This window comes from Protopterus annectens, chromosome 4.part0 (assembly GCF_019279795.1).
Source record: "Protopterus annectens isolate FY-2018-M chromosome 4.part0, PAN1.0, whole genome shotgun sequence".
Lineage (NCBI taxonomy): Eukaryota > Metazoa > Chordata > Ceratodontiformes > Protopteridae > Protopterus > Protopterus annectens.
The window spans coordinates 849,158,627-849,186,507 of NC_056733.1; the positions used below are offsets into that span (position 1 = coordinate 849,158,627).

The following is a 27,881-nucleotide window of genomic DNA, read 5'->3' on the forward strand; positions in this document are numbered from 1 at the left end:
CACAAGTTAACAATAAAGATGCACAAGCAAAGAAACTGCTCCCATATAGCTATAGATATATTAACCTTTACAAAAAGGTTGCGTTACACGAATAGGAAGAATCTGGCAAAGCAGGACTTACATTGTTGTGGTGAAGTTAGCAGACAAGGAGTACTTATGTATATGGTGCTGTAATTAAAGTCAGTCAAGTAACAACTTCTGAAATTTGAGGCAAAGTATGGATAAATGTGACCTCATTTACACTTCTGGGTCTTTCTAAATCTACAGATCTTTTTTAATGCTTCTGCCTGTTGGTCACTGTATCATTATAACCAACCCAAAGCAAAACACACTGAACAAAGCGGGTCCCTATGGTTGATGTTTGTTCATTAAAGGAATTATTTTTTAACCAATGGGACCCTCTTTGCTCAGTGCGTTTTGCTTTGGGTTAGTTATTTGTTTTCACACACTGCACTTTATTTTCTACACTGTATTATTATGTTCATGTTTAGTCTGTAAAGCATTGAAATAATAACTCAGTAAAACAGTTTTCTGCTCTGTTGTGCCTCTTTGGCAGTTGACCTAAGTATAATGTAACATTTATTCTTGCTGATTGTAAGGCAGATTGGTGAACCAGTAATATTTCTGTTAAAAGTGTAGTTATTTGAAACAGTTGGCAGAACTGAGTCTTGGTGTGCGGTGATAAGGAAAGCAACTTGTGCTGCATTTTGGGAAAATCTATTTTCTTAAGTACAAGACAGCAGCATATGTTCTAAAGTCATACCTAAATAACTGTGGCTGTTGTTGTAAAGACCTGAAAAGTAGTTATTGCTTATCAGTGCTTTCATCTGCATTGTGATGCATATAACTCATCATGCATGTCTTACTATAGTTGTTAACTACAGTATTTGCTCTCATTTTACTATTGATAGGTGCCCTCAAATCATATCTGAGGGAGCTGCCTGAACCCCTGATGACTTATGAACTTTATGAAGAGTGGATCCAGGCATCCAAGTAAGTCCTAACTGTTGTATTTATAGGATGCATAAGGTAAAAAACACAAACGGGGGGATCTAAAATGCAGCTTAGCTGCTAGAGTTTGGGTATGCATGCACACACAGACACATACAGACACACACACATACAAGCACAAGTGCACACAATGGGACTGCCAAGAACATTGCTCATATTCATAGTAAGTAATATGTCAGTCTTCTTTGGAAATGTGTGTCATTACTTAACCAGAACTAACCTTATTATACTAAATAAAATAAAACAACTGTTGTTTCATATGTTTGTTTTGTACTTCACAGTTTAAAAATCAACCAGTAATAATATCCATTCTTAAGTAGTTGCTAATCACTTTTTGCACTTAAAGTATGTCATAGGATTCTAAAAACAATTATTTAAAAGGCATCGTATTTAAAACAGTAATAAATATTAAATTACATCACTCGATGGGTTGCCAACTGGCTTACTGACAGAACCCACACTGTAAAAGTAGCCTACTCCAAATCCAGCTCCAGACAAGTAGCAAGTGGAGTACCTCAGTGTTCAGTCCTGGGACCGCTCTTGTTTGGCATCTACTTCTCTGAAGTACAGGCCAACACTAAGGGACTCTGGCTAACAAAGTTTGCAGATGACTGCAAACTGGGAGCCATTATTGAATCCCCAAATTATGTGAATAGTCTACAAAAGGGCCTTACAGGAACAGATGCTTGGTGCCAGAGCCGTGGGCTCAAGCTCAATGCCAAGAAATGTGTAGTTATCCCCTTTGTGAAAAAACATGTACCCGTGAATTACCACATAGGTGGCAGTACACTAAACACCGAAAGTGTGATAAGAGACTTAGGGACATAGATGAACAGTGGTCTCACCTTCGATAACCACATCGCCACAACAATCAGGAAATCCTTCTGTGTGGCACACCTCATCACCAAGGGCTTTTCATCCAGAAAAAAGGAGGCCATTGTCCCACTGTACTTATCCCTCATTAGACTCATTATAGAATACAACACCCTGTTTGGTATGTACCTCTTAAGACATCTGCAACAACTGGAAAGGCCGCAGAAATACCTCACTAAAAGAATCACAGGCCTAAAGCAGATGCCCTTCGCTGACCGCCTTAAAAATCTCCAGCTATACTCTGTCGCATATCGTCTACTCAGAAGCAATCTCTGCTTAACATACAAGGCCATGTCAAACCCAGAGCTGTTGGACATGCTACACTTAAAGAAATCCCAATCCCTCAGAGCCACATGCTCCAGGGATCTAAACCTTGTCATCACAATAAACAAAACATGCTGCAGGGATAAGTTCCTGACTCAGATACTCCCCAGACTTTGGAATAGACTGCCCATACATGTCAAGCAGAGCGCCTCTTTGACCCTCTTCAAAAGGAACTTTGATGATTGAATGGGAGAAAGGAAATTCACCCCATGGACTACATCAGTTGCCCTGCTAGACAGGGGTCCAGGGAAGTAAATATTCTGGGAAGAAATAGCCAAGGAATTGTTATGGCTAGGCTTGTATAGGCCCTAGGTCCGATAGCCTAGTACCAACCTATGAATCTAATTGCCTATGAACAGGTAAATACAAAAACTATTGTAAAGTCTTCCACTTATAATGGTGAGAATAAGGGTGTGGATGAGGAAAAGTTGAGGAGAGTAAGGAAATAATACAGTGCCATGCAAGAGAATTATTTCTTGCTGCCCCTTTTAATGCTAAATCTAAGATATGATGATGTTTTCATAATAATTTGTTGTAAACAATATAGTACTGCCATTGAGTTATTATTACCATCTCTTACCCCTTCTCTTTCTCATTTATTCTTTCTTTTGCTGCGTTTTTCATCCTGCTTTCTTTTCTGTGCTCTTATTTGCTCTAACTGCCATCTTTTGACTGTAGCAGTATTCTCTTAAGCGCTTTTGCCACCAGCTCAAACATCATCATCTAATTTTTTTCACTTTATCTGTTTCTATCCATTTGTACACCAAAGCTGTTTCCCTACTGATGACCTCCTTTTTTTCTTTGTTCAACATCTCAGCTTCACTATTCCCCCCATATGCAGTAATTTTTCCAAAGTTTATGTAAGGCAGGCTAGAACTGCTTTAACATGCATACTTCAGCTATATCTTTGTATATCTGAAGAATGTTTTAACATGTATACTTCATATATATGGTTTACTGTCAAAATCTCACAACTGACAATTGCAAGTGTGCATATATGCGACCCGAAATGTCATAAAACAAATTACCGATTGTTCACATAACCTAAAGTAGGAATTAAGGAAAGTCGACAACTCAGCAATGTCAACTTTACTGAAAATACCTACACTTCCGGTTATGTGCTGCAAACGTTTTGCAGGGGGTAAGCCTCTCTGCACCCCACATGTTATATGCTACGTATATATACAAACTCCAAGATCACACTATAGTGAAGAAAAGGGTAAATTTCCTGATCTGCACTATAGTGCAATTTCTGTTCAAAATGACAAATCCACAAGAGCAAATGCACACTAGCATTCGCTCTTGTGGATTCGTCATTTCTAAAAATCAAGTGTTACGACAACTTGGAAAATTGCCTTTCGCCTTTCCAGGTCACGTAACTGAAATGCAACATTTTGATGTTAAACCCAGATATACAAAGGTATAATTATCAACTGAATCCTAACCTCCTTTCATACATAATAAACAGTACTTACAGAGGGTCATGATCATTCCAGTGCTGTATTTGCCTGTGATTATTACATCAGTATGTGTATCTATACAAGTGTGTGTGTTTTGTGTGTGTGTGTGTGTGTGTGTGTGTGTGTGTGTGTGTGTGTGTGTGTGTGTGTGTGTGTGTGTGTGTGTGTGTGTGTGTATATATATATATATATATACACATATATATATCTATAAAATAATCTGTGACTGTATGCAAAAGTAAAGCAGATTCTGGGCTAGATTCCAAAAGACTTGCTCTCGGTGTAAGTCTGCTGTGATTCCAAAAGACTTGCTTACTTAGTGCAAGGCCTCTCTAAAAATATGCTTACATGGGGAGGACAGATTCCAAACGACCTGCTGTCAGCCTCTTCTCAGTGTAAGTGGGTACTTACATTGTGAACATGTCTTTTGGAATCAGGCCTTCTATATACCCAACACTCTGTAAAGTAAGCTGACAGTATTATAACTAATACATAAGAAAAGAAATGCAGGTAGTGAATAAATGCTCTGGCCTAAATACCAAATTCTATGAGAATCACATGATGCCCTTCTATTATCAAGTTGCAGTATTCATAACCTTTGGGTTAGCCTCCGCCTAGCGACCCGAATGTCCAGCCAGTATACAAAGGCTTTAGTCTCTGCAAAGTACGTGAGATGTCTGACATTGGCTGAAGGATGCATGGCCCATAAAGGTGATGTATGCACATACCTTCCTCAAAACTTCTCTGCTGCCAGTCGAATATCAGCTCATCCTTCCACCTCTGCCATCAGATACTGCTATTTTTATAATAGTACCCCATTGGTCCCTTTTTCTTGTTCTTTTTTTTTTTTTTGGTCACTGCTTGCCTGCCCAGGTTCATGTCATCCAGAAAAGGAAAGTGTAGGGGTGGATGTCAGATCCCACATAAGGATTCTCACAACCTGTGCCTGTTCTGCCTAGGCCCCAACCACAACCATACGTCCTCTTTGCAGTGGTATGCATGCCCTTAATATCTATCTAGAGAACCAACAGCTCAAACGTGTCGCTGTTGCAATGGCCATACCATCAAGCCAATGAAAAAGAAGACCAAAGTTACAGGCCTGAGCCTACTGCTGCACCTCTTCCACCCGACGTCCCCCCTGTGGCCAAGGTATGCCTGGAGGAACGAATGGAACCAGCTGACTTGGGTATAGCGGGTACCATTCTGGAAGCCACAAAAACAAGGTCTGAAAGAACATCCATTGAGGTAATGCAGATTTTGGATGTCGACGATGAGGGGGAACCTCGGTTCACTCTGGACATCCAAACTGGAACATCCACCATTAATGAGGCTTCTGATCCTAGTCCCTCCTTAGGGCCTATGCCCTCTAGGCCTGTTTCTTCTTTAAAAAGAAACAGAAAACCAAGCATGTGACTTCACCTCCTGAGAGTTTGCCTGATTGACAAGCTTTCTCTCAGTATTTGTTCAATGCCTTTATGGCCCTTAAGCCTTTCATGGCTGCTTTTTCTCCGGCTGCTCCTCCTGTTATCAACTCTAGGCCTCAGACTGTAGAACCTCATACAATAGAGGCCAAAGACTCTTAAGATTCCTCTTCAGAGGATTCTCTGTCTTATGCTCCACAAATGCCTTCCCCTCTAGGATATGCCCCCCTAGAGGAGGACTCAGCTGAGGTGGATTCCCATAGGAAGGACCATACCTTTGGAGAAACCATTTCTCAGATGACAAAATGTTTCAAATGGGACTCCACAGAACTGTCTGAAGTCCAAAAGAAGTATTCTGAACTCTTACAACTGGATACCTCTTCACCTTCTGCCATTCCACCAGTCCTACCAGCCTTCTTATGCCTTTTTTGCAGCTTCTAAAATCCTGATTCCCAACCCCCTGCTCCTAGAAGGCCTGACAGGTTTTATACGGTCCCAGAAGGAGAGAAATTTCTAATACGATTACCTGTTACAGAACCCAGTGCCATTTCTATCTCTACAAACAAATCCTCCAGACTGCTACCCTCTACCTCTATCCTTCTTACTGATAAGGACAGCAAAACTATGGAAGGAATTGGCAAGAAGGTGTACACCTCTGCTATTTTGGGATTTAGGGCCATTGACTACCAGACACATATGTCTAAGTACTCACTGGTCCTTCTGACTCGGGCTTCAAAGCTCTTGGAAGATCTCCTTGATTCAGCCACAAAGTCACAAATCTCTAACCTGATCTCCTTGTCCTCACAAGTGACAAGACACTCTGTAAAATGCAGTTATGATGCTGCAGATGCCTCAGCCAGATCTGCAGCTTCTGCCTCAGTGCTCAAAAGGTATTCTTAGTTGAGGCTGCAACCCCTACCTCATGATATCAGGCTAAACTTCTAGATGCTCCCCTGAACAATACTGCCTTGTTTGGGGCCCAAATGGCAGAACTTTTCACAACCCTTCAACAAAAGGGGAAAGAACTACAGGACTTGAGACATTTGTTTGTGTCACTAGTTCCTAAATTCCACAGGAATTATCCTACCAAGACCCAGTTCATTAAAACAAAATTTTGCTCCTCCTCCTACTATGGGCAAAAAGAGTTCCAGAAAGCAGCAGCCACCTTCCAGGCCTACCCAGACACCTCTATTTTAAGACAAAGCAGGTAGTCTGTGATTACCTGCCTCCTCCCTCCCCAGATCCTATACTCCTTTCCTAGAGACTCTCTCACTGTCTCCCTTTCTGGAAAAGCATTACCTCTGACATGTGGGTCTTGTCAATCATAGAAAAAGATTACTTCATAACTTGGGCCATTCCTCCACTCTTAAGAGGCATCCCATTAGTCACCAAAGGACCAGCTGCCCCTATTCCAACATGTCTTGAACAGCCTCCTCTCTCAAGGGGCTAGCCAATCAGTCCCTGTGTCAGAAAAGGGAAGGCAATTTTACTCCAGACTTTTCCTGGTCCCATTAAGGACGGCCCATGGAGACCCATCTTGGATCTCCCTCACCTCAACCTTTTTCTTCAAGTACCCACCTTCTGCATGCTCATGCTTCAGACTATATTTCCACTGCTAATGCCTCAGGCATTTTTGACCCCCTTGGACATCAAAGATGCCTACCTGCATATCCCCATCCATCCCAAAAAAAGGAAATACTTACACTTCTCTGTGAGTTCCTCGCATTTTCAGTTCTCTGCTTTACCCTTTGGACTATCTACTGCTCCATGGGTATTCACCAAGTGTCTGGCTCCAGTGGTAGCCTATTGCTGGGTCTTAGGGATACAGATTTTGCCATACCTGGACAACCTCCTGATCTAGACAGATTGTTACAGTACCCCCCAGAACCATCTCCAGACAGTCATTTCTGTTCTGCAGTCTCTGGGTTTCACCATCAACTTTCCCAAATCCAGCCTAAACCCCTCCCAGGACCAAGTCATCCTGGGCTGCAGAAACAGGACAGATAACTCAGACTCTTAGGGCATATGGCTTTTACAATCCTAATGGTGCTACTGGCAAGGCTCCACATGAACTTCTGTGGTACCTGAGGTCTACATGGACCCAGCACTCCCACTCCTTGGACCACACTATTCCCTTCCTACCATGCCTAAGGAAGGAGATCCTTTGGTGGGCAGATCGAGTCTCTCTGAAGCCAGGACTTCCCTTAAAACCCCTAACTCCAGTCAAGGAAATGTACACAGATGCTTCAGACCTGGGTTGGGGAGCTGATACGGGCAGCTTGAAGGTGCAAGGCACATGGGCAGACCCCCTTCAAGAAGGAGCGCATCAGCGTCAGAGAGATGAGGGCTCTCATCTTTGCACTGAGGGCCTTCCAAGATATTCTGAAGCAAGGACCCCTGAAGTTGTTCATGGACAACACTACTGTTCTTTGTATGTGAACAAACAGGGGAAACAAGATCATACTTGCTATGCAGACTTGCACTCCAGGCCTAGTAATAGGCGGTCCAGCATGGAGTCATTCTGCAGGCTGTCTATATCCCATCAGCTCAGAACACTCAGGCAGACATCTTGAGCAGGTCCATGTCACAATCCCATGAATGGATGCTACATAGGGATGTGATTCGGGACATAGTCCACAGGTGGGGTACCCCAGAAGTAGATCTGTTTGCCTCCCCTATGAATAGACAACTTCCACAGTTTAGTAACGTGGCACCCAGCCCCCTAGCGAGGGCGATGGATGCATCTTCTATCTCATGGAAGGGGATGTTTCTATATGTATTCCCCCCCTTCCCACTCTTAAAAAAATGTCCTAATGAAAATTCAGTAGGATAAACCAAAAATCTTGTTGATGACTCCCTTTTGGCCAAGGCAGCACTGGTTCCCCCTCCTTCTGCATTTAGTCAGGGGCAATCATCACAAGTTGCCTCACAGAGTGGACCTACTCACACAGGACAAGAGATCCCTAATCCATCCCCACTTGTAATCTCTGAGCCTAACCCTGTGGGTGATAGAGTTTTGATCCCTTTCAGAAACCTTTACCCTGAAGACGTGTTAAATGTCCTGCAGGAGGCCAGGAAACCCAATACTAGGAGATCGTATCTGTCCAAATAAAAAAGGTTCTCCATTTGGTGTCTAAAAAGACAGCTAGACCCATTTCAAGGAGAGGTCCCCTTGTTGATGTCTTATCTCTGTGAATTGTAACAGCCAGGGTTGGCATATTCCTCTGTTAATGCCCACCTTGCTGCTATTTCTGCTTGTCTACCTCTTGACTCTCCAATTGCTTCTAGACTTCAAGTGAAGTTATTCCTGAAAGGAGTTCTATACCTCAGGCCCCCCTGGAGGCCAGTTCCCCCACCCTGGGACCTCAAGTATGTGTTAGAGAAGCTTACTTTTGCCCCATTTGACCCAGCAGCTACAGCTTCTCTAAAGTACTGCACTTGGAAAACTGTGCTTTTGGTGACCTTAACTTCATCCAGGAGAGTCTCAGAGCTCAAGGTCCTCATGGCCACCCCACCCTTTTTAATCTTCCACAAGGACAGAGTGACCCCAAGGACCAACCCATCCTTTATCCCTAAGGTGGTCAATGAGTTGTCCTTGAAGCAATGTATCCACCTCACCGCCTTTTTTCCACAACTCCAGAATGACAGTGAGAGAGTCCTGCACTCCCTTGATGTTCACAGACAACTAAAATTCTACCTAGACAAGACCAAATCCCTTAGGAGATCAGAGCAACAGTTTATCTCCTTTCACCTCAGAATTTGGGAAAAGCTGTGACAAAGCAGACTGATTCTCCATGGATTTCCAAAGCCATCTCCTTTTGTTATACCTAATATGGCAAACACCTTGACTCTAACACAAAAGCCCATTCCAGTAGGGCCAGGGCCTCCTCTGGAGCATTTTTCAATGGGCTAGACACTGCTTCTATTCTAGAAGCAGCTACTTGGACATTTGTCCATACCTTCACCAAACACTACAAACTGGACCACATCTCCAGATCTAGAGCAGTTTTGCTAGGGCAATCCTGTGTTGATTTTTGGAAAATAGTTCCAAACCACTCTCTTCTTCTTCCCTTTGAGCTATGGTATTCACCCAAAGGTTATGAATATTACAACATTAGAACAGAAGGACATAGAATAGTTGTGTAAAATCTTACCATAACCATAGATGTCCCTCTCTTCCATGTTGCAGTATTCTGTCGCAACCTCCTACCCCCTGGAAGAGAAAAAAAAAGCTTTACTGGATGATTCAGGTGTTGTGCAGCTATCCTGGGACTGGGGTCAGACTGAGACATTCAGTTCTGAGGAAGGTACATGCAGACATCACTTTTATGGCCCACACACCCTACGGCCAATGTCAGACATTCCATGTATCTTGCAGTGACTAAAGATTTTGTGTACTGGCCAGATGTTCAGCTTGCTAGGCAGAGGCTAACCCAAAGATTATGAATATTGCAATATGGAAGAGAAGGGCATCTATGGTTATGGTAAAATTTTGCACAACTATTCTTTTTCTCAATATCCAGATGTGAAATCAAGGTCCCTGTAATCCTCTGCTGTCATAAGTTCATAGGTAGGTACTATGCTTATAGCCTGAATGACTACTGAGAAACTTAGCCATGTTGCCTAAGAGAACTAACATTGTTAAGGCCACCAAGTAACTGGACTATTCCCACATATCCCAGGCATGAATTTTATAGTCTCCTTTCATTCATCAAGTCTGGGCTGTGAAGGTCATTAGGGAGATATCTTGAGTAAAGTGCCTATTGAGCCATTAGGTATTTTTGAGGTCATGGTAAAGGTTTATATTTCTAGAGCAGGTGTTATTGGTACCACTGGTTCTGTGGAGACATACTTCTGAACTGTGATTCTGACTCAAAATTTAGCTCTGTCCCTCTTAATCTCTCCTAAAACTGGTGACTTTCGGAGAAAAGGTTGTGCATTGCACTTGATAAATAATGACAATAATTAGATTTATAAACTTCTTTTGCTTCAGAAACTGGATATTAATTCACATTGTCTTATTCTGTAATTGTCTTAACTTAATAGTACTAATATTTTAAAAGTATCCCTGATTGTCCTTGATTATTTTTGGATTTGTCCCTGATTCTGTTCAGATTTGTCTCCTATTGGTTGAAAGCTATGTGTGAAGTTGAAGGAGATGAAAAAGAAGAGAGTTTTTCATTGCTTGGAAAGCTGAGCAAAAAGCACCCTGTAGGAGCTCACATGAGATGGAAGACAGGAAAATGTTTTTTAATCATGCAGAATAGATCAAATTACCTAGACCTATGATTTTCCTGGTAAGGAATCTCCAAGGTCCTTTGACTTGGTCAGTGTTTGGAGAAACGCATAACAAATAGGGCATTATATTCAATGATAGGTTGAGTAAGGAGTGAATGAAGTGGAACTGACTCCTTTTGAACTTGAGGAGATACCTCAAAGGATAAATTGTACCAAGTAAAATGATTTTCTAACCACATCTCTAACATGGAAGTCAAAGGAAAGCCCATACACAATACAAGTACCCTGATTTCTGATTACTAAATTTGATTTGATTTTAATAAAGTACGAAAAGGGAGTAATACATTTCTCAAAAGTAACAGTACTGCATTTCTGGTATTAAGAGTGAAGCCATGATAAATGCTTATCTAGCACTTGCCAGAAAATCGGAGTATCAGAAGTTTGGTTAACCTTGTGCAATTTGCAATCAGCAGGAAATTTGGTTTCCTAGAGACTTTTGATACCTGCTTTCATATCAGTAAAATAGATGCCAATGAAAAGGGGCCCAGGATGGAGTTTTGTGGGGTACCACTTATGCTGCTACTGACTATAAGTACTACCAACCTTAACAAACTGACTTCAACCAGTATACCAGTTAGCTATTCATCAGACTATGTAGTGGGCTAATGTTCATCTGAACGAGTTTTTCACTAATATCTGCATGGAGAATAACATTGAAGACCTTGTCCAGGTTAAGATGAGCAGTGTGTTCAAACTGATCCACATCCAAAGCCTCCGTGACCTTTTCTAAGAAGTCATGTAAGTTGACCAGACACATTCTGCCTTTTACATATGGAAACTGGTTGGGGTCAAAATATTGGTGTACTATTTGCCAGATACTTCAGGTTCATGAAACAGCAAAATCTTTCCCATTCACTTGACCGTAACCTTCAGCTCCAAATCTCCCTATATATATATCCTCTTCTTCTTGGTTAAGCTCTTTTGTGAACCTGAAATGTCCTTCTCTCCTTTCCTGTCATACCTTCCCTGACACTGTACAGCCTTGTATGGGCACCTGTTTTTCTTACTCTGATAAGGCCTGGCCTAGCTTCAGTCCTCACCTGCCAGTATTTTTTTTTCTTTAAGAAAGTTAAACAAGTAGGTGAACTGCTAGTTCTTGGATCCTTCTAAAGTGTGACCCACAGTACCAAGGCAAGTTGGCTACACTAAAGTCTCCAGTTACTCATTCATTGTTTTTGAAGGGGTGTGATGGGATGAAACTGGAGTAATGGCTAAAGATTTACAAGTGAACACTCCTGCTTCACTATGCTTCTTCCCATAATGATATGTAGGTTCCAGTCTGGTAAACTGAACTATGTAGTCAGAGTGGGGTCTTCTGCCCTGTCATGCAGAAAATGGTCTCCATCAGTCATGTGTCTATCCCTTCCAGTGTGCTTGCAGCATGCCCTTTAACTTGAGCTGTTCTTGTACAGCATGCATGTAATGAGACTGAGGGCATCTACAGGGATCCCTATCAGCTGACTGAGTTTTCAAAACTTAAAATTCACATCGGTGCGACGATATGATCGAATTTCTAAAAATCGGAAGGTTTTGAATGAAGTTCACGGTACAGTGAGGATCAGGAAATTTACTGTTTTCCTCATTGTAGTGCAATGTCGGGGTTGGTATACATAATTTGTAGGGGGTGTGGGGGCAGGCAGTGCTTGACCCTCTGCAAAACTGTAAAAAAAGATAGATTTTTGTGGGGGTTTTTTGTTTGTTTTTTTTAATATTCGAGTTTTCAGAAATTTGATCATATTGTCTCGCACATATGAATTTCAAGTTTCTGAAAATTCAGTCAACTGAAATAGATCCATCTACAGACCCTCCTTGCTTGTCATATATGCACTTTGAGTAAAAAATAAGGAACATCTTGGATTCAGTTGCACAGCTTTACGCATACTACATGTGAGGTTACAGTAATGCAGGGTGCATCATCACTGTAGAAATGTTACAATTTCATTGATTTACATTGTCATTGTAATGCAAGTAAATGAAAACCCTGTTTACCATAAGGTAATACAACTTCAAGTAAGCTTAAAACATGTTTTTTCTAACATGTGTTTTCTTTCTTCTTAATAGATATAATTTCTTATGTCATCATAGCAGTCATATTGCAGGATTTTGTATAGTTTTGTTTTCCTCATTATGTACAATGCATTGGGACATTCATCTGCCATTCTTTGGGATATCACTAAGAGTCAGGAGTGTAGCATGTCATCAAGGGTCGATGTACACCTACTGTAAGGGGAGAAATGTTCTTGGTCATATTGGAACTTGCTGAGAGCATCTCACAGACGTTTAGCTAGAAAAGGGGTTCATGGTACCTGGTACACATCCAGACATCAGATACTACTCAGAGATGCTCTTTAGAATCCCCCAGGTAAGGTCAAACACCTTTCTACTGCTTCTTCTTCGAAAGAATCCAGAGAAGAACTGAAGCTCAATGTTAGTAGTTAAGAAGGATGCAGTTTCAGGCCACATAAGCAGGAAAACTTCAGACTATCTTATGCATTTATTATTTATTTATTGACATTTGATTACCGGGAAAGTGTGACTGGGTAGAAGCTCATTTTCAGCAGAGACCTGGGGAGAAAAGCTCTAAATATAAAACATTTTAAGAACAATAATTTTACAATCTTCAGAAATAAAACAAAAACATTCGTAGTTAATATAATTATAACAAATTAGACATAAAAAATTGGTTAAGAATCAATACAACTTATATGACAATCATTTAATATTTAGTGACATTTGAGACAGTTTGCAGAGAAATTAAAGGTGTTAGTCTCATAGGAATTGTAATACGAAGTGAGGGGAAAACAGGATTATGGTATATTTCGAAAGTCAGGGAAGAGAATTTGATAGAAGTAAGGAAGTAAGTGAAGAAGGGAGAGTAAGGAGGTATAATGAATGAAAAGGTACTTGTTCACATTTATGGATGTAGTTTATCTTGGTTTTAAGTAAAAAAAGAGACAGATTTTAGCTAGGATGTCTTTCAGAGTGATTTTGAAAGATGAGAGGGAGGTTATTGACTTGATGGATACAGGTAAGGAGTTCCAGGCCTTAGCAACCTTGTATGAGTACAGACAATGTCCAGCAGATTTGATAGGTTTGTAGACAGACAGGAGTTTTTGGTCACTGGATTTCAATGACTGACTGTTAACATAGTTGTGCAGAATTTTTTTTAGTGCTGGACAGGCAGATGGATGCTGGATACTTTTATAGGTGGTAAGAAGCTGTTGATGAGACAGTTCTAACCAATTTAGGCTTTTTAGTGCTATACAGTAGTGGGCTCTGAAAAGGGTTTTTGCTGCAAATTTAGCAACTTTGTTATAGCATTGTTCAAGTTCTATTTTTGTGAAACCTGGAGGTTAGTAAGGATGGGAATGCCATAAAGAAGTGTAGGGAGGAGCTAAGTAGTGACAAGTGCAGTTTTAATTGCATCAGTGAGAAAGTTTTTGGCTCTGTGAAACATCCCCAATTTTTGATGAGGTTTTCTTATACAATTTTGTACATTCAGGTTGAATGTAAGGTTATCATCCACTATCACCCCTAATAATTTGCAATGAAAAGTGACTCCAGTGGTTGTATTATCAAGAGAGAGGACTTTAAATTTTGTTTGATCATGATAGATGGATTTGGGGGAAAAAAGTAGCAGTTTGGCCTTTTTTGGGTTGAGCATTATGTAGCCATGTTTCAGTGGCTGTTAAAGTTTCCTGATTAATTTTTTTTGGGAGGTGTACCATGTTGTCAGATATGCAAATGAGAGTGCAATTGTCTTATGTATTGTATTAAGGTGGCCTATTGTGTGGATGTATAGAGGGTCTCTGTGAAAATGTTAAAGAGTAGGGGGCCAAGGAGAGGGTCTTGTGATGTATTGGAGGTGACTGGGAGGTAAGGAGAGAGCATGGAGTACCATTTTGCTGACTGATGCCTGTTGGACAGGTAGCTTTTGGACCACAGAAGGGTGGACTGAGAGAAACCAAGTGGGGACTTTTGAAGTAGAAGTTTGATGTGACAAACTAAGTCAAAGGCTTTAGATGAGTCTAGAAATAAGGAAGAGACTAGTCTGCTGTTATCTCTAGCTTTATTGATAGTATCTATATAGTTTAGAAGGGCAGAGCTAGTACTATGGGAAGGATGGAAACCATGTTGTGTAGGGGATAGGAGTTCATTCTGCAGGAGATAGTCTAGCAGTTGTTTATGAATACATTTTTCAAGTATTTTGACGAGGGTAGATAAGATTGCTATAGGTCTAAAGCTATTAATGTGTGTTGAATTTTCTGCTTCGTGCAAAGGGATAATGTGTGACATTTTTCAGAGAGAGGGAACATGGGATTCCTGGACTAACCAGGACTGAGAACAGGATAGGTAATGCTATTAGCTGCTATTTTTAGGTACTCGTTTGGAAGGTCATCAGCTGAAGAAGCATGGTTTAAGTTTGTTTAAGAATAGTTTATATAGGATGTGGACACAGGTTTGAAGGTGAAAGTAGGTGTGATATGTGGCTGCTGGGCAGAGTTTGGATTAGATGGTGAGGAATCCTTGGTTAGAGACATTATACTATCTGTAAAGTAAGAGTTGAACTGTGTCGCTGTTTCAAGTGGTAAGTTATCTGGAGAGGGGTTTGGGTTGAATTTTTGGATTTCTTTAATGGATGTCCATAATGTTTTAGGATTGTGTTTAGTATTATTCTTAAAGTTATAGTATAGTTTTTCATCTTCATTTATTTGCTTTTTAGTATGACTGTGAAGCATTCTGAAGTTTTTAAGATACTGAGGTGCTTTATATTTTTGCCATTCTTTCCATACTGTTTCTCTGTCCTGCATTAGCATTCTACTCCTTTTTGGACAGCCAAATTGCATTATTTGCTTTTAGTCTCCTCCTAATAGGAGCTGCAAGGCTATTTAGCATATTTAGAAAAGTTGTATTGAATTAATTTACAGCGTCGTCTAAGCGGGAGGATTTTAGGAAGTTCCAGTTAATAAATAATACTATAGTAATGAACATTTTGGGGTTAAACATATAAAGGTTGCGTGTTGTTTTATAAATATGCTTTTTAGCTGGATGTGTGAGATGTCTGGTCGTATAGATTGGGAGATGATCACTGAGAGAATCTGACATTGTACCTGTGGTGGTATACTTGCTAGGGTCTGTTACTAGGATCCAGTCTAATAAGGAATTTGATGTCTTGCTGTAATGTGTGGGACTATTAATTAGTTGTGTGAAAGCATATAAGTTCATGCTAGATATAGAGAAGTTAGAGTTTACGTCCAACCAATTGACATGCACATCACCTGGTAGTATTTTTTCTTGTGGAAATGTTATGGATATCCAGTGTAAGATGTCTTCCAGTATAGCTGTATTGTCGCCAGGAGGGATATAAAGGTCAGTAATACATTTTTGTTTATAATTGTTTATTTTGAGGAAAGTAATAAGAAGCTCTGCTGAACTGAATTTTGGTGTTGGTTTGCTCTAAGGAGAAATGTGATCATTGTTGGGAAATATTAAAGCAATACCACCACCTTTCCTCTTTAGATGGACATTATGGATGATACTATAGCCAGCACATACCTAACTGTACAGATTTTTGCAGAATGTCCAGATTTTTGCCTCATAGTTTTGGTCAGTTCATCATAAAATTTGTGATTTTTGGGGGGCAAATAATTGAGCACTGAAATCACTAAAATAATAATAAACCGTGACAGACATTTGAATTTCAAATTTCATATCATCATAAAAATACATAATAATGAAAACCTGCTATTTTAGCAATTGCCTAAATCTATATGAGCAATATTTAAAATCTGTCCCTATTTTTGGCCCTTTTTCCCTCCATTATTTTTGGTTTTGCAAGATTTCTTGCAGTGAGAGGTTGAGAGGTATATAGCCAGGAGGTATATTTTTGGAGTTGTTTATGCTGGGTTTAAGCAAAGTTTCAGTTACAGCGAGAACTTCAGTCTTATGTTGAGTGATCCAGACATCCAGGCATCTTGCTGCCAGTTTCAAGAAACTTCCCAAATAGTGGTATTCCTTCTTCAAAAAAAGTAACTTTTTGCTAGGAACAGTTTTTACAGTTTTTACAATTATCTCAGTAGCCTTTATAAAGCCTTTCAGTCACTTTAGGCTGCTTTTTCAGCCTCATTTAATTTAAAACAGAAGAAATCTCCCTTACCTTCTAGCTCTGATTCTGATATTGAAGAAGTCAGATTAGATTATTCTTCCTAAGTGTATTCACCTGAAAATATGGAATCAGTATCGAAGAAAATATTTTCTCAGATTCTCCCATGGAAGAACAAAACATTTCTTCAGATTCCGTCATGGAAGAAATCTCTATCTCTGATACTGTGAAAGAATGAAAGATATTTCAGTGGGAGCACAGGGAAATATCTGACACAGACGTGCTATGACCTTTTACAGGTAGAAACCCCTAAACCTTTGGATAACCAACATGTCACTGGGCCATTAGAGAATGCCTTTAATCAGTGGCGGCTGGTGACTTCAAATCAAAGGGGGGCTGCAGGAGGCAGCTGAATGGGTGTGGCCAGTTCGAATGGGTGTGGCCAACTAGAAAAGGGGGTGGGGCTATGCTAAAAACTGCAAAAACTGGGACTTTAATTAAATACGCTGCCCTGGGTGCCACTGCCAAACCATCATTAGTCATTATGAGAGTCCAATCAAGACAAAATGAATTGTAGAAGAAAAAAAATATTTCAGTGCATTGGCTACATGACAGCTTACTTAATATCTAGATGGAAAAAAGGTTGTGAGACATGAAAAAATAAATTACTTTTTAAATACATTACTGGAATGCCAGTCAAAATCAAGTATAAAAAACAAGCAGCACTCAACTCAAACCATGTCTCCCTGCACTGCAGTTCTAATTATAATTTATATTCAGCTTTATAAAAGAACCAAGCAACATGCTGAAAGTAGCAATCCCTGTAATAGCCCCACTTGTAAAAATGTTTCTTGTCCAAAAAAGACCTGCTGCCTGGCAATAACTGTGTACTTGTTTCATGAGGAAAACATGATCAAAGTTAAAAATGAACAGCAAACAAAAAACAAGCTCAAGATAAATTGCTTAAAGGATTACCGCACAGGTTATAGACCACACATGATAGATTGGCATTCTGTTTAGTTTACAGGTAAAACCTGCAAAGATGATTGCAAGTCTCCAACAAATGTAATGAGCTTCTGAAAATACTGTAATACTGTCCTTTATTACAAATGCTATCATATGCATTTCAGTACCTAAGGCTTATACACTATATAGTTATGTAAATATTCTCTGCATGGCAACAACAAAAAGAATTTTTCAGTGTTGGTAATTCTTTAACAGTATGCTTATTAAAGCTTACTTGCATCTTGCAGTCTCACGCGAGCTTACCTGATGGTCATTAAAACATTGCTACTTAAACACAGAGCAACAGGCACTGCAACGACATGCATTTTCTGAATAAGAAGAAGCATAAATCAACAGTATAAAAATATGACAGAAAAACAAAACATTATGCAAAATCAAGGACAGATGAAAAGCCACTGTAGTACTTGTGTCTACCTTGGATGGGGGGATACTCTGCACATTTATACTGCATAACTGCTCCTTGCCTTGCTTGGACACATCCAGAGTCACTACATAGGGGAGTGGGCTGCAACAAGTATGTCACAATTTGAAATGTCTCTGGCTGGCAGTGGTGGCCCTTACACATTTGTCATACTATTAAAACAGAATATATATTATAGCCAGATATATATATAATATACCCAACCTCACCAAATATATACAGTTTTTACAATTATCTCAGTAGCCTTTATAAAGCCTTTCAGTCACTTTAGGCTGCTTTTTCAGCCTCATTTAATTTAAAACAGAAGAAATCTCCCTTACCTTCTAGCTCTGATTCTGATATTGAAGAAGTCAGATTAGATTATTCTTCCTAAGTGTATTCACCTGAAAATATGGAATCAGTATCGAAGAAAATATTTTCTCAGATTCTCCCATGGAAGAACAAAACATTTCTTCAGATTCCGTCATGGAAGAAATCTCTATCTCTGATACTGTGAAAGAATGAAAGATATTTCAGTGGGAGCACAGGGAAATATCTGACACAGACGTGCTATGACCTTTTACAGGTAGAAACCCCTAAACCTTTGGATAACCAACATGTCACTGGGCCATTAGAGAATGCCTTTAATCAGTGGCGGCTGGTGACTTCAAATCAAAGGGGGGCTGCAGGAGGCAGCTGAATGGGTGTGGCCAGTTCGAATGGGTGTGGCCAACTAGAAAAGGGGGTGGGGCTATGCTAAAAACTGCAAAAACTGGGACTTTAATTAAATACGCTGCCCTGGGTGCCACTGCCAAACCATCATTAGTCATTATGAGAGTCCAATCAAGACAAAATGAATTGTAGAAGAAAAAAAATATTTCAGTGCATTGGCTACATGACAGCTTACTTAATATCTAGATGGAAAAAAGGTTGTGAGACATGAAAAAATAAATTACTTTTTAAATACATTACTGGAATGCCAGTCAAAATCAAGTATAAAAAACAAGCAGCACTCAACTCAAACCATGTCTCCCTGCACTGCAGTTCTAATTATAATTTATATTCAGCTTTATAAAAGAACCAAGCAACATGCTGAAAGTAGCAATCCCTGTAATAGCCCCACTTGTAAAAATGTTTCTTGTCCAAAAAAGACCTGCTGCCTGGCAATAACTGTGTACTTGTTTCATGAGGAAAACATGATCAAAGTTAAAAATGAACAGCAAACAAAAAACAAGCTCAAGATAAATTGCTTAAAGGATTACCGCACAGGTTATAGACCACACATGATAGATTGGCATTCTGTTTAGTTTACAGGTAAAACCTGCAAAGATGATTGCAAGTCTCCAACAAATGTAATGAGCTTCTGAAAATACTGTAATACTGTCCTTTATTACAAATGCTATCATATGCATTTCAGTACCTAAGGCTTATACACTATATAGTTATGTAAATATTCTCTGCATGGCAACAACAAAAAGAATTTTTCAGTGTTGGTAATTCTTTAACAGTATGCTTATTAAAGCTTACTTGCATCTTGCAGTCTCATGAAGCTTACCTGATGGTCATTAAAACATTGCTACTTAAACACAGAGCAACAGGCACTGCAACGACATGCATTTTCTGAATAAGAAGAAGCATAAATCAACAGTATAAAAATATGACAGAAAAACAAAACATTATGCAAAATCAAGGACAGATGAAAAGCCACTGTAGTACTTGTGTCTACCTTGGATGGGGGGATACTCTGCACATTTATACTGCATAACTGCTCCTTGCCTTGCTTGGACACATCCAGAGTCACTACATAGGGGAGTGGGCTGCAACAAGTATGTCACAATTTGAAATGTCTCTGGCTGGCAGTGGTGGCCCTTACACATTTGTCATACCTCTCAACCTCAGAGCAAGAAATGTGGGCAAAGCCATAAATAGAAGTGGGACAAAGGCCCAAAAATAAGGACAATTTTTAAATATTGCTCTTATAAACTTAGAATGATAATAGGATAGTAGGCCTTGCATTAGTATGAATTTTCTTAAGGGTATGAAATCTGAAACTCAAATGTCTGTCATTATTTTCTAACTTCAATCATTAATGATTTGTCACTAATTTGACAGAAAACCACAATTTTATGAAAAACTTACCAAAAATGTGATGCAAAAATATATAATAGCCACACAATACAGCTGGGAACCTGTCAAAGAAGGGACACTTTTTTTAATATTGGTACTTTTAACTTGAGCAGCTGACAAAGTAAGAGAATCTACATGCATTTCTGAAATTAAAAGTAATCTATAACTCTGATCATTACAATTATTTACTCATTGTAAACACTCCACATTTTCTTCCAAATTTGTCCTTTTGTGGAGGGATTATTAGGGGGAGAGCAACATTTTAAGCCATAATCAGGGTCAGTTGAGAGGTATGGATATACCTAATTCGATAAAGTGATTTATTTGCGCTTACCTCTCATCCTCTTAACTCATGAAATCTGGACAATGTCAAATATATTGGGGGAACATACAAGTAGTACTAAAATTGCTCTTGTATAAACTTAAACAGTTGACATAACAACAGGTCTTGCTTTATCATGCATTTTTCTGAAGAGTATGAAGTCTGAAACTCAATGTCTGTCTTTATTTAGTGACTTCATTTCTAAATGATTTGCCAGAAAACCACAAATTTTATGAGGAACAAACCAAAAATAAGAAGCAACAATCTATTCATTCTGCAAATATGTGGACAGTTAAGAGGTATAGCTCAGCCAGAGCTGTCTGAGTTTGCCACCTTCCCCCCTCACAAAATCATGATCAAATGGGGCCTCCACCCCTGCAGGTATTCCAATGTCCCATTACTTGGCTATTTCACCCCATTTACCATAAACATTATAATGTGCATACTACTTTACTTCTACAATGATTTGGATTTCATTTAAAAGTTTTATTTTACATTGTACAGCACAAACACTAATGGACATCTGCTAAATAAAGCAATGCAGTCTCACAATGAAAATAGACTTAGCATTAAAACTTCTCTGCCCTTGAAACTCACATTCATTGAAACAGCATTGAAACCCACATTCAAAGAAAATACATCTGGCCAGTGGCAGACAAAGATTAACTTTGGGCTGTTGTCAAATCATAGGCCCCTTGCACAGGAAACATACATGTGTTCTTTGATACACCTTCCTGATTGAATCAAATTATATTCCTTGTATAATATAGTGCAGCTGTTAGTGGGTGTTTTACATTTATTGTTTTGAAAATTTTTCCAGTAAACAATGAAACAAAATACATGCACCAGTAATGACAAAACTGCCCGGTTAGAACATTTCCATCATAAAAGTCTACTCACACTTCTACAATCCACCAGTATCAGCAAATATGCACAATCTCTGCAGAAGTAAAAGTCATCTAACTAATTCCACATTAAAGAGATCTGTAACTAATGAAGAGGTTGCTGCTAGCACACAACTTTATATTTCATTGTTTCATCTACAAACAAAGTGCCTGTTGCCATTGAGGAATAAATTGCCTATGTTACATTAAAAAAATGATAACTTAGTAATATTGCAATAGGGAATGGATGGCAAACTGATAACAGGTTAATCGTTACTAGGTACCTCTGCCAAAGAGGACATTCTCAGGACTGCAGCATCCGCCCCCTTTAAAAGTCTACTCACACTTCTACAATCCACCAGTATCAGCAAATATGCACAATCTCTGCAGAAGTAAAAGTCATCTAACTAATTCCACATTAAAGAGATCTGTAACTAATGAAGAGGTTGCTGCTAGCACACAACTTTATATTTCATTGTTTCATCTACAAACAAAGTGCCTGTTGCCATTGAGGAATAAATTGCCTATGTTACATTAAAAAATGATAACCTAGTAATATTGCAATAGGGAATGGATGGCAAACTGATAACAGGTTAATTGTTACTAGGTATCTCTGCCAAAGAGGACATTCTCAGGACTGCAGCATCCACCCCCTTTAAAAGTACAACACAGTACAGTATCAGCAATGCATCTGTATACTATGAGAGTAGAACCCACAGCCTTCTGCATCAAAAGCAAGTCCACTACCTGCTGTGTTATTAACAATACAAGCAGACTCAGCATAAGCAGCATTAAACTTCTCTTCAAGCTCTCAGCTTCTTGTAAAATCCAGTCGACATTCAACTGTCTCTCTCAACTTTGAAGCACAAGAAATCTGGAAAAGGCCAACATTTTTTTGAGGGGGGACAAAAGCCCAGAAAATAGGGATACATTTTAAACATTGCTTGTATAATCTTGGAAAGTTGCTAGAATAAAATGCTACCACCATGCATTTCACTGCCAAGTCTTGAACCCTGGACCCTGTGCACTATAGTCAGAGCAACATACTACTATGCCAAATCATCTGCTTCTTGAAAGATAGGCAGACTGAAACTTAAATGGCTATCATTTAGTGAATTCAATTCTCACCATAGCTCTCAACCTCTTAGCAAAAAACACCTAGACAAATCCAATAATGGGGGAATGCAGCTCCCAAACATATTCAGTGAATTCAGTTCTCATCATAGCTCTTGACCTCTTAGCACAAAAAAACTGGACAAAGCCAATAATGGGGGAATACAGCCCCAAAAATAGGGACACATTTCAAATATTGATCTTATAAACAGAAAATTGCTACAGTAAAAGGTTTTGTGTTACCATATACTTTCTGAAGAATATGAAGTGTGAAATTCAAATGCCTGTCATTATTTAGTGAATGCAAAATCCAGAAAACCACAAATTTCACAAGAACAAAAATATGAGGCAAAAATTTCACAAGTGGTGGTGGGTAAGGAATTCAAGTTCTTGCTACCTATTTCCAAGGTAAAGGGTTTGCGTCTAGCCACCAGGTATATTTCCTGAGTTCTCTCTAGCCATCAGGTATATTTAACTGGGGCATTTCACACACACACACACACACACACACACACACCCTACCTAAGTGCTAGCCATGACCGTTGTTGCATTCCTGTAAAATCCCTTGCTGCTGCAAAGTTCGTCCATCATGCAGCAAAGTCCTTCCCACGAGAGAAGGCTGCTACCCGACCTGCAGATGTTGCAGTCCAATCCCCTTCCAGTCTATGCAGTTGTAACTGCATAGGCTTCTGGGATCTCTGCTGCTGAATGCTGTCTTCCTAATCTGGACTGTCTCACCAGCAGTCCGGATTCTGTATGCATGCTCTGGATTGGGAAATGCCGTGAGTGCACATGCGCAAAGTTCTGGGACTTGTGTTTGTTTTTTTTCTTTCTTTTTTCTTTTCTTTCTTTTTACAGCTGGAGAGCTGCAGTCCTGCAGCCCAATAGCATGAGCCACCCTTGCCTTTAATGCTTCCAGTGCTTCTCCAGACAGTCAGGCTTCAACTCTTAGAAAACCAGATAAACTGCACTAACATAAATAACCTTTCCATAACCTTAGAGCTGACTCTTCTGTTGTCTCCTTGACAAAAACACAAGATCTAAACACCTTACTGTACCTAATCCCTTCCCCGCTGATAAGTTTCACACATCTTCAACCTTAGCCCTTGCAACTGTTAATTTTCCTGCACATGGCCAATAACCCTTTGGCATCATTTATTACCTGCTTCACAGATTGAGTCTCATTACTTTCTATGCTGAAGTCCTCATTACCTTCAATGCTGAAGTCTACATTACTTTCTATGCTGGAGTCCTCATTACTTTCTGTGCTCGAGTCCTCATTACTTTCTATGCTTAAGTCCTCATTTAATTTTTATGCTTGAGTCCTCATTACTTTCTATGCTCAAGTCCTCATTACTTTCTATGCTTGAGTACTCATTACTTTCTATGCTCAAGTCCTCATTACTTTCTATGCTTGAGTACTCATTACTTTCTATGCTTGAGTACTCATACTTTCTATGCTTCCCTCAGTCACTAAACATTCTTTGAGATGATCGTATGATGATACAGATGCAATATCTAGAGCTGCAGCACCTGGATCACAGATGTGCAAATTTGCATGTCTTAAATTCCAAAATCAGCCAGAAAATTTCAAGTCTGAAATTCTCAATGCTCCCCCTTAAAAAGAGGTTTTATTTGGTACTCCATCTGCTGATGCTCTACAGAAATTTGATGAAAGGAGACAAATGATGAAAGAAGTAAAGCAATTTGTTCAATCCCCTATACCTAAATATTGTAAGGAAACTATTTAAACAATCCCAATAAAAGACAGAAAAGCAGCAATTAAAAAAAACAATGGCAGGGCAAAAAGGAGGGGCACCTCAGGCTAACAATCTCCCTTCCCTACCTATCTCATCTTCATGCTAGCAACATCCTAAATTTTTCAATAAATCTTTCTTTGCTTCACCCTATCTGGTTCCAGATTACAACAGATTCTTCAGTACTAGGAATTATTCAAAATGTGTATAAGTGGCAATGGGAATCCTTCCCTCCAAACATAGGAATTCTGCTGCATCCTCAGAATCAAACCCACCTCCTTGCCCCATCATTGTTCATATTTTTTTCCAGGGAGTAACAGAACCTGCACAAGAAAATCAAAAAAGAATAGGATTCTAATCAACAATATTTAATGTTGAAGAATGAGTACATTTAGAGACCAGTTTTGGACCTGTCCTCCTTAAATCTTCTGTCAGTGCTCACGTTGCAGTCTCTTTTCCCCCTATTCCTCCTCTAGGTTCTATGTTAACTCTAAACTTAAACACCCCATATCACTATATACCCATTCACAGAAACGTCAGATACTTTTTAAGATTTTTCTGTTTCTGGGTCACATTTCCAGTCCTTTTATTCACCCTTTGCTTTGAAGAGTATAGCACCAGTGAATGCATTTTGCAGGTTACAAGGCATTCACATCTTTCCCTACTTCAAAGACTGGCTTATTCTTGCAGACTGTATTCAAAATTGTCAAGAATCTCTCTTCTTTGTCATAAGTCTGTTTTGGCTTCTAGGTTTTCACCTCAGTCTGGAGAGGTCATCTCTCATTCTTTCCCACATAGTAAATCTTTTCTAGGATGCCTTCAAGAAATTTCCCAGATGATGACATTCCTGCTTTAAGAAAAGCAACTTTTTACCAAGAACAGATTTTACAGCTTTCTCAACAGTTTTTAACTACTGTAAGGCAATGCCTCATGATTTTAGGAATCATGGCTTCCACAGCTCTGATGATTCCTTTAGCCAACTACACATGAGAAAAAAATCAGTGGTTTCTCAAATGTATCTGAACCCAGCACCAGCACCTCTGTTTTTTCAAATCCATGTGGTGAACCTTATCAGGAAAAAACAAATATTGCTTCAGAATCTGGGTCCTCCAATTTTCCCTTTAGCCCCTTCTCAGTCTGTAGCCACAGATGCTTTAGACTTTGTCTGGGGGAATCTAGGTACCTGGTCTTTGAGACCATCATTCGAAAGGAAGCATATAGACATCAAACAAATGACATTGATGCAGGGAAAACTCTGTATCATTTTTGGACTCCAGGAAATCTTTTGGCATTCACAGACAACACCACTATCATGTGGTACATAAACAAATAAGGGGAACCAGGTCATACACCATGTGCAGACTACCATTTATAGCCAGGAAAATGCAATTCAGGACAATATATCCCTACTGGCTACTTGAATTCTGTCAGAGCAGAGTACTGTGACAGGCACTCTAAGCAGGTCCAGTTCAGACCCCAACAAATGGATGTTATACTCAGGAGTTTCCCAGGAGATAATCCACCTCTGTCCCCAAGTAGGAAAAATCAAACAAAACAGCTTCTGGGTTAGGAGCCTCCTCAGATTCAATGTATAGGAGCCTACTCAGATTCAATGTATGATGACCTATTAGTCACTTTAGATGTAGTTTCTCTATTTACATCTATTCCAAATAATACAGCAATGGAGTTTTTGAGATTATTTTTGATTGAGAAAGAGGTATCTAGGAGCTCCATCATTAAGATTCTAGCCTTACTTGATTTAGTATTGAGTAATAATGTGTTTTTATATGAGAATGTGTATTACCTACAGAAAAAAGGTGTTGCGATGGGTACCCCATGTGCGAACTCCTATGCCAACCTTGTGTTGGCATATTGGGAAAGCACTTATGCTTTGTCAAATGCTGTATTCAATAAACATAAAATTCTACAAACATTTTGTAGAGGATGTGTTTTTGAAATGGGAAGGTACAGAAATGGAGTTGAATGAATTTATTGAATATATTAATGGTACTACAGATTTTCTGAAATTTGAACAGAAACACTTATGAGAAGATGGAATTCTTAGATGTTCAGGTGTTAAAGACTAATGGGGAGATACATTCTGAGATATATAGGAAACCATGTTGGAAGAATAATATGTTACATCGAAATAGTATGCACCCTCAGCATATATATCACAGTATAGTAAAAGGCCAGACTTTGAGGATGTCACGCCTCACTACAAGTGATGATAGTTATAATAAGACACAAGAGATGTTAGCTAATCAAGAGGGTACAGTAAACATCAAGTCGACGTTGTTTACCAAATGAATGATTCAATCATGGAAGGAAAAGGGAGACCGTATTTAAATGAAAATGGTGGGGTTATTAATAATAAGAAAAATCAACAGAATAATGTAAATGGAGTAGCAATTTCTTACTCGAATATGAATACAAGAATTAGAGGAATAATAGAAAAGAATTGGGGGATACTCACTACGGATGAAAAAATAGTTGAAATAGTAGGCCAAAGACCTCTTTTTTCATACAAAAATACGAAGTCGCTCAAGAGGCTGCTATGTTATGAAGATAGTAATAATAAGAAAACATTTATTAAGTCGGATAGACAGGGTACGCTACCTTGTAGAGGATGCAATCATTGTTTATATATGTCAGGGAATGATTACTTTATACATCCAGATACAAATTATAGGTATAAGTTTAATTTTTATGCTGACTGTAAGTCAAGGAATTTAATATACATAGCTGTCTGCCAGACATGCTCATGTTTTTATGTAGGAAATACCAATAGGAGCCTTAGGGAATGGGTCAGAGAGCATGTCTATGCAATAAATAGAGAAGATGAACATAATGCCTTAGCCCAGCATGTTTTAGACAAAGGGATGACACATAAATTCAAATTCAGTGTTTTAGAATTGATTGGTGTAACAAATAGACTGGGAGATGTAAAGAATTACACTGAGGAACTTGAAAGTAGATGGATAATCAGATTACAAAGTTATAAGGGACATGGTTTAAATGAAAGAGTAAATTTAAAGCCATTTTTAGCAGCACGCCCCTATGTCCATTAGGATTATAGTAGTTTCGTATATATATGAATATGTGAAAAATTCTTTATATGTATTTTTTGATACGTATTTACAGTGTATATAGGTATATTTTTCACATAATTTGTATACATATATATATATATATATATATATATATATATATATATATATATATATAGATTCTTATGTGCTTTGATATATCATCATATATTTATATTTTTTATATTTTTATATATTTAAATAATAGTATATATATATATATATATATATATATATATATATATATATGATGTTGCTATTATGTGACTGTTGCTTTTAGAATGAAAATGGTTTCATGATGATGTGATTGATTGAGTAGAAGGTGCATCATGTTTTTATTTAAATGAGAATTGAGTTGTTAGCAGTTGTAAGAAGTCTGATGAAGCGTTGTGAAACGTGAAAGCGCTTACTTTGGTTACTGCAGTTAATAAATTGTTTTCTTGGTGTATTTCTTGCTGTGGTGAGCCTCATTCTGTTTGTTTTTGAACTCCCCAAGTGTTTGCATCCATTCAAAAGACAGTTGAAAAAATTCTGCTACAGGGCATCTTGCAAAAAGGATTGAAAGACAGCTGCTTTTTCATTCCAATGGAAGGGAATGTTCCTATATGAATTTGTCCACCTCCCCTTCCCTTGATAACCACAGTTCTTTTAAAGATCCAAAAGAATTATCCAA

General features: G+C 38.9%; 1 protein-coding gene across 7 annotated transcripts in view; it reads left to right on the forward strand.

The window, feature by feature from the left end:
- ARHGAP44 (Rho GTPase activating protein 44) overlaps nucleotides 1-27,881 on the forward strand; it is a 1,795,121-nt gene that overhangs the window by 1,172,251 nt on the left and 594,989 nt on the right. For all 7 annotated transcript variants that reach the window (XM_044068802.1, XM_044068796.1, XM_044068800.1 and 4 more), the window contains one exon: nucleotides 912-993. In XM_044068802.1, the coding sequence (XP_043924737.1) occupies nucleotides 912-993 (82 nt within the window). The remainder of the gene's footprint in view (nucleotides 1-911; nucleotides 994-27,881) is intronic.